Below are 8,117 nucleotides of genomic sequence, written 5' to 3'. Positions count from 1 at the left end.
AAAGGGGCCTCGGCACACCACCCTGCCCGGTCGGCCCCATGAGGACCAGGGAGGAGCTGGCCGTGCATGAGCCGGAGGGGGACCCCCAGACACCACGCCGCGTCTGCCAGCATCTGACCTGGGACTTCCAGACCCCAGGCCGGGAAGTAACACATGCCTGCTGTTTACACGGTCACACGCCGCCCGCAGCTCAGCCAAGAGCAGACGGAGACGATGGCGCCAGCTCCACCGAGACCATGGCTCCCGGGAAAGCCAGCCGACACCTGGGGAGTCCCTTCAACATCACTTTATTCTCCTTTATGCAGAGCGGTGGGAGAGAAAACACTCCGTAGATTCTTCTGGAAGCTGTCAAGACGCTGGGAAGATGAATGAGAAGCTGACGTAGATGGGACTGCCCACAGTCTGGATTTGCAAGACCTACAAGATGAAGCAACGCAAAGGCAGTGGGGCTGGAACAGGAGCTCGGGGCCCCGCAGCAGGGAGGCCCTTCGCTCTCAACTCTGGCTGCTCATTTGGGTCACCTGGCAAAGGCCTTTAACATACGCTTAAAATGTTTCAGTATATGCCCAGCCGGCGTGGTTCAGGGGTGGAGCATCGACCCATGAACCAGGAGGTCAGGGTTCGATTCCTGGTCAGGGCACAGGCCCGGGTTGCGGGTTCGATACTCAGTGTGGGGTGTGCAGGAGGCAGCCGATCCATGAGTCTCTCTCATCATGGATGTTACTCTCTCTCTTCCTCTCTGAAATCAATACAAATATATTAAAAAAGCAACAACACCATTAGTGATTTGTACCTTCATAGAACTGATGAGAGAGAGAGAGAGAGAAAGGAGAAACGACCACTCACTTGGCTCTTGCATGTCGGCCTGACGAACTGGAACTTCTGCATGACGGGCTTGGTCCTGAAATCCTGCCACTGGCCGTCCACCCATGCATGCGCCCTGATCTCGTACCTGACCAGGCGCTGGGGCTGCAGGCTGACCAGGCCGTGCTCGCAGACCTCGGAGGGGAACCCCACGTCCGCCGGCCTGATTCTCTGGAGGAGAGCCGCCGCCTCAGGGGGGGCCTCCCGCCGGCGACCCCTGGCCCCTGGCCCCTGGCCCCTCGGCCTCCTGCGAAGTGCGCAGACCAGGCAGGCGTCTCCCAGAATCCCACTTCCTGGGCGCCTGCTGCAGAGTCAGCTGCCGTCTGAGCCCTGACCATGTGCCAACCGCTGGCTGATGGACCAGGGTTCAGCCAACCCGGACTAACCCAGCTCCTTGACCTGGAAGGTCTTCATGGCGCTTTGCTAGAACGTAAACACCCATGTGGCTCAGTGGTTGATGTCACTTCCTGAACCAGGAGGTCACGGTTTGATTCCCAGTCAGGCCACAGGCCCAGGTTGTGGGCTGGATCCCCTGTAGGCACTTCCTGTTGCCTCCACAGACAAATGACCACCTCAAACCACCGCCCATCCAGTAGGAAATGAAGAGGAACTAAGCCCCACACATGGAGCCAGAGCCTAGAATCCCCTCGTCCCACTCCCCCCGCAGCTGTGCCAATAGAGGCACGTGACCAGGAAGGCACTCAGCCTGAGGGCTGCACCTGTTCCGTGAGCTCACAATAGTGAGCTCCCTCGATTGTTGCAATCAATCAAACGCATCAGGTCTGTGAGTGGGACTAGCACCAGCCTGGCGGCACACTCCACTAGCTGCAAGTAACGACTGCTTGGCTGTTATTGATGTGGGTGGCCTGGGCCCCGAGGCTGTCTCAGGGGCCCCGCCCTGTCCCCGCACCCTCACCTGCATGTAGAAGCTGTAGGAGGTGCTGCTGTTTCGGATGCCCTTCATGGAAAAGTAGAACCCGTAGATGGCAATCATTTCCGAATACGTCGTGTACTCCTACGTTGGGACAGAAACGACGGCGTGACGAGGGAAATCCGCACCGTTCACAGGCCAGGGGACAGCCCGGCCGGCGTGGCTCAGGGGTTGAGTCTTGACCTATGAACCAGGAGGTCAGGGCACATGCCCAGGTTTCCAGCTCGATCCCCAGTAGGGGGCGTGCAGGAGGCAGCCAATGGATGGTGCTTCTCTCTCATTGACGTTTCTATCTCTCTCTTCCTCTCTGTCTAAAAGTCAATAAAAAATATATTAAAAAAGAAAAAATAGGTTCACCCTCGCAACCTTAAACACAGGCGTGGAGCGGTTTCTCTCACGGAACAGAGGCTCTCTGTGTGGGGGGGTGAGCCCTAACCCAGTCTGCCCAGGCCTTGCCCAGTTTTAGAACAGAAAGCCCAGCATCCCAGGGACACGCCCCCACTCCTGGGAACTGGAACAGCGGGCCACCCTTGGGGAAATGTTGGACGTGCCCATCGGGTCGCTGAAGGGCCTGTCCCAGGCCCCTGTCTTGGGAAGTTTATTTCCTGGGGGCGGTGAGCGTGCAGAAGAGGCCCCTCCAGCTTCCTCTTCTGCCCCAGGCTTCGTACCAGAGGTCAGAGGGATCCTGCAACCATCCCCATCCACACCCAGGAGGCCAGGGTCCCTGCCCGGGCCCAGCGCCAGTACCTTATAGAAGAGCAGCCCGAACCTCACCGCCTGGTGGGTGAGGTCTTTCGCGAAAGCCATGTCGCCCCCACACTCCATCTGCAAAGAGAACAGTTTACCGGCAGCCTGATCACTTTTTGAAGATATGTATGTTTATTGATCTCAGAGAGGAAGGAAGAGGGAGAGAGAGAAACATCAATGAGAGAGAATCATGGATCGGCTGCCTCCCGCACGCCCCCCACTGGGGATCAAGCCCACAACCCGGGCCTGCGCCCTGAGCAGGAATCGAACCGTGACCTCCTGGTTCACAGGTCGATGCTCAACTGCTGAGCCCCGCCGGCCGGGCCCTGACATCAGCTCCACATGAGCTCCCCGGTCCTCACAGCCCCACTGTCCGGGGTCCTGCCTTCAGCCCTCCGGCCGGACCACAGTGTTCACTGAAAACCTACTCGGTGCCAGGCACCGGCTCACAGCCTTCAGAGAACGCAAAGACAAGGGTGAGAGACGGCCGAGGGGTCACCCCGGAAACAACACGTGACCCGAGTGCCCTGATCCTGAGGCAGAGGATGGTCACCGCCACGGCTTCCCCACCCCCACCTTTATCTCCACCACCTCCACCTGCCGGCTGGGCTTGGGGAGAGGATTTCAAGAGGTTGACGCTGGTGGCAGGAGTGAAAGGAAGGAGGTGACTGAAGAGGGCGGTGGGCACTTCCTGGGGACTTCCTCTCCCCTCTCCCCTCCCTCCCTTCCTCTCCCCTCCCTCCCTCGCCCCTGCTCCTCAGAGTCCAGCCCTGAACTAGGTCTCAGAGCAGCTCCGTCCATGGGGTCCTCTCCAGGGGGCGGGGCCTGCGCGCTGTGGTTTGCACGTTACAATGGCTATTTGTTGAGCTGAACTGCATTTTAACGAGAAACTCAGGCAGCGTCAAAACTCAAACACTGCTCCGTTTCATCCCCAAACATGTGGGGCTGGAGACACACCAGAAGCCCAGCCGCTCGCACAAAGTGGGAAATGCCGCCGGGAGAGCCGCTCCCATTCACAACAAGACAGGAAATGCACACGAAGAAGAGAGGCCGCTGTTCGTCCTCAGGGAACAGAAGGGACCGAGAAGAGCTGGTCCACGGCCGCCCGGCGCCCAGGGAGGCCGCTCCTCTGTCGCCGTGGGGAGGGGGCCATTGGGTCCCACGCTTGTTCACGTGAATTCAGAACAAAAAGGCAGCGTTTTCCTCTCTTGAGAATCTCCTGTGAGAAAACGACTCCAGGGGCAGTTGGAGAAACCAGTGTGTAAATATGTCGACCACACAGTCAACAGCCAACGAATCATGAGAAACACCGCGCACTTTCTACGGCGAAGGGAGGGAGCGCAGCACGGGCTCCAGGGTCTCCTCGGGAAAGAGCTGGCAGCCATTGAAAACGGCATCAGGGACCCGGCTGGCTGGCGGGGCTCAGGGGCTGAGCGTCCACCTGTGAACCAGGAGGTCAGGGTTCGATTCCCGGTCAGGGCCCAGGCTGGGGGTGGGGACTCGATCCCCAGTGTGGGGCGTGCAGGAGGCGGCCAATCCATGATTCTCTCTCATTGATGTTTCTCTCTCTCTCCCTCACTCTTCTGCTCTGAAATCAATAAAAACGTATTTTTAAAAAAGGGTGAAAGGCAATAAAATGTAATGAGGTGTTAGCAGTGCTTGTCTGTGGATGAGGGATCTGAGGGTATATATTTGATATGTGTTTTCTTTCAACTTCTCTGCATTTTGAAACATTTCAATAATGAAATGTTTGCCCTGACCAGTTTGGCTCAGTGGGTAGAGCGTCGGCCTGCGGACTGAAGGGTCCCAGGTTCGATTCCGGTCGAGGGCATGTACCTTGGTTGCAGGCACATCCCCAGCAGGGGGTGTGCAGGAGGCAGCTGATCGATGTTTCTCTCTCATCGATATTTCTAACTCTCTATCCCTTTCCCTTCCTCTCTGTAAAAAATCAATAAAATATATATAAAAAAATAATGAAATGTTCAATAACGTGACATTGACGCTCTAGCTGGTTTGGCGCAGTGAATAGAGCGTCGGCCTGTGGACTGAAGGGTCCTGGGTTTGAGTCCCCGTCAGGGCACATGCCTGGGTTGCGGGCTTGCTCCCTACTGTGGGGTATGCCGGAGGCAGCCGATCCATGATTCCCTCTCATCAGTGATGTTTCTATCTCTGTCTCTCTCCCTTCCTCCCTGAAGTAAATAAAAAAAATATGTTTAAAAAATGAGATGTGGTGCCTGTTGGGTGTGGCTGGCGTGCCTTGACCCCACCTACCCCTCCTGGTCAACAGGACGGATGCTCTAAGCACCTGGGCTGCAGGGCCTCCTGCCTCCCCCCCAATCCCAGCCCCTTCCCGTGTGGCTGTGCCACGCTCCCTGGCCAAGGCCCAGATATCCCCACCTCAAAGGCCCAGAGGTTTCAAATGCAAATGCTCCTCCAGAGAAAGCAGGCAGGGAGGCAGTCCATTCCGATAATCGCTCTGGCGGAGCGGCGACTCACCGCGTGGTAATGGTTGGCAGTGACCCGGATCAGCCAGGACTCCGGGAAGAAGTTAAGGTGCCTCAGCACGTCCAGGTCCCGGCCTGGAGGGAACGCAGAGGGAGTGTGTTAATGGGTTTGCTCATGGAGAGTCGTCACCGTCTCATCTACAGAGAAAAGGGCAGAAGTCAGAGCGGAGGCCCTCCCCAGGCCCGGACTCACAGGGTGAGCGGGACCCGTGGGACGTTACAGAGCCCCTCCCCAAAGCGTCCCCCATCCCGCCCGAGGGGGGGGCTGAGATCCAATAGTGCCTTCGGAGCACCTCGGAGCAACTTGGACCAAGCTGCCCGGGCTCCGTCTCCCGCCCCGGGTTCGAGAGCCGTGGGTTCTATCTGGGTAACCAGACGTGGCTTTGAAAACGTCCTCAGCAGCCGGCCGGTGTGGCTCAATGGTTGAGCGTCAACACAGGAACCAAGAGGTCATCTGATTCCTGGTCAGGGCACATGCCCTGGTTGCAGGCTCAATGCCCAGTAGGGCAGGCAGTCGATTGATGTTTCTCTCTCATCGATGTTTTTATCTGTCTATCTCTCTCCCTTCCTCTCTCTCTCAAAATCAGTAAAAGCATTTAAGAAAAGAAAGAAAAAGTCCTCAAATGCCCTTTCAGACACAAAGATCTCGTTGGGTGGCCTGCTGGGCCGCCCCACACACACTCCCCCATGTGGTGTCTCCTCCTCTGTCCCAGGCCCAGCTGCCTCCCAGGCCCAGCCTGAGGTTGGGGAGCTCCAGGCTGGACCACACACGCCCCAGAGTTTCCCCCAAACTCAGACACGGGCACCCGAAGGGGCCGCCGCCAGGGGGCCGGGCTCGGGGAGGCTTCGGTGGCCCTGGCAGCGTGTGCTCCACGTCCATCAGCCCCTTCCATCCGCCTCCAAGCTTCCTGGAAGCTCCGCTATGACTATTGTACAGACTGATAAACTGAGTCCAGGCAGCCACTCCCCAAAACCTCACACGGCTCAGGAGCGACCATGAGGGATCTCAGCAGACACCTTTGGAACCGTCAGGCAGGCAGGTCCCCAACAGCCTCCCACGGACGCACTCCATGTCCTTAGAAGCTCGGCTGGTGGCTCAGTGGTTAGAGCACGGCCCTGCACCCTGTGTGGCTCAGTGGTTAGAGTGCACCCACCCCCGCAGGCTCACCTCTGATGATGCCGTGCAGACGCAGGCAGCGGAAGAGCTCCGTGAAGCCGTGCTCCATGTCCTGGTCCAGGAAGCAGGTCTTCTTGGGGAAGCTGGCGGCACAGAGAGAACAAAGGCCTCAGAGAGCTGCTCTCTGGAGCGAGCGAGGCAGCCAGGGCCAGCAGTGCCTGGCTCTTGGGGGGTGAGGAGGGGAAGGGAAGCGGGAATCCGAGGAGATAACCTTGTGAAGGCCGCCAGCCGTGACAGCGAGACAGAAGGCTCTGTTCCCCACTCCACCTCCTGCTGAGCCACGCGCATAGTAGGTGCCCAGCAAACACTTGCTAGGTGACCGACGCGCATAGTAGGTGCCCAGCAAACACTTGCTAGGTGACCGACGCGCATAGTAGGTGCCCAGCAAACACTTGCTAAGTGACCGACGCGCATAGTAGGTGCCCAGCAAACACTTGCTAGGTGACCGACGCGCATAGTAGGTGCCCAGCAAACACTTGCTAGGTGACCGACGCGCATAGTAGGTGCCCAGCAAACACTTGCTAGGTGACCGACGGGAACACACGCCACTTTACAGAGGATTTCGAGACTCACGTTCCCACTGAGCCTCCCAGGCCCCCGGACAGACGGAGGGCGGGTCTCATCGGCTCCACTTTACGGGCGAAAGCAGCGGCTCAGCCAGGACTTGGACTTGGGGCGTCCGAGGCCCTCCCGGCATGGGGCCCTTGGACTGGGGGGCCGGTGGAGGCCCTTCCAACGCGCTTTCGGGGAGAACCGGAAAGGAGCAGGCTCAGCCCCGGCTGGCGTGGCTCATACAAAGGGTCTCAGGTTCAGTTCCCGGCCAGGGGCAGGTCAAGGCCACACACCTGGGCTGCAGGTTCCACCCCTGCCCCAGTCGGGTGCCTTTGGGAGGCAACCTATCTCTCTCTCTCCTCTCTCTCTCTCTCTCTCCCCCTCTCTCTCTCTCTCCTTTCCTCCCTCTCTCCCTCTCTTCCACTCTCTAAAAATCAGTGGAAAAAAGGTCCTTGGGTAAGGGTTAACAACAGAAACTAATAATAAATAAAATTTTAACAAGGAACAGGCCGGGCGGGTAAGTGACCGGTGTCCACAGTCACAACACAACTCGCCTCACCTACGGTCGCCTCCTACATGTGGGGACGCGGATGGCGTTCGCCAAGTCCCTTTGGAAATGCGGTCACTCCCTCAGGCAGAGCCCGGTGCCGGCCCGGGCGCTTCTCGATGGTTTTTCCATGAATCGGGTGCTGTCCCAGCGGGCTGAGCGCACCCCACCCCGTGTCCGCACGGCCGTCGCCTCGGCTGGAGGCCTGGCTGGGCCACGGTTCCCACAGCGTCGGGGAGGCCCGGGAGGGAGGCGTGGGGGCTGGGGAGCCGGAGGAGAAAGGTGAAGGGCTGGCACCGTGACCCTCAGAGCCAGGGCGACCGCCACCTCCTCGCACCCGGGAAGGGCCCTGGCTCAGGCTGGTCAGTGTGGGGCACGGCTCTCAGTGGGGTTCATGATCTCCGCCCCCTCCACGTGGCCGAGCCTGATCCATCCCAAAGGGAGAAAATGGCCCAGCCGTGTGGCTCAGGGGCTGAGCGTCGACCTGTGAACCGGAAGGTCAGGGTTCGATTCCCGGTCAAGGCACAGGCCCGGGTTGTGGGCTCCATCCCCAGTGGGGGGCGTGCAGCAGGCAGCCGGTCTGTGATTCCCTCTCATCACGGATGTGTCTCTCTCTCCCTCTCCCTTCCGCTCTGAAACCAATAACAACATGTTTTTAAAAAGAAAAGGAAAATGGTGGCCTGACTGCCAACTCCTGAAATCTCAGAGCCTCCACCCCAGCGGTCAGTACCCTGCTCGTGGGCCACCGGGCCGGCCGGCCGGCACAGCCGGGATCTGCCAGGCCTCCCAGCCGGG

At 59.0% G+C, this 8,117-nt stretch overlaps 1 protein-coding gene across 1 annotated transcript in view; it reads right to left on the bottom strand.

Moving 5' to 3' along the window:
• Positions 1–271: 271 nt before the first annotated feature.
• The window catches only part of BTBD16 (BTB (POZ) domain containing 16), a 40,004-nt gene continuing 32,158 nt past the window's right edge, over positions 272–8,117 (bottom strand). Inside the window, exons 8-13 of the mRNA XM_015560161.1 lie at positions 6,215–6,306; positions 5,039–5,121; positions 2,543–2,620; positions 1,781–1,879; positions 847–1,035; positions 272–417 (exon numbers count right to left, since the gene is read on the bottom strand). Coding sequence (XP_015415647.1) covers positions 349–417; positions 847–1,035; positions 1,781–1,879; positions 2,543–2,620; positions 5,039–5,121; positions 6,215–6,306 — 610 coding nt within the window. The 3' untranslated portion in view covers positions 272–348. The remainder of the gene's footprint in view (positions 418–846; positions 1,036–1,780; positions 1,880–2,542; positions 2,621–5,038; positions 5,122–6,214; positions 6,307–8,117) is intronic.

Source organism: Myotis davidii, unplaced genomic scaffold (assembly GCF_000327345.1).
Source record: "Myotis davidii unplaced genomic scaffold, ASM32734v1 scaffold1055, whole genome shotgun sequence".
Taxonomy (NCBI): domain Eukaryota; kingdom Metazoa; phylum Chordata; class Mammalia; order Chiroptera; family Vespertilionidae; genus Myotis; species Myotis davidii.
This window is presented reverse-complemented; position numbering and strand designations above follow the sequence as displayed.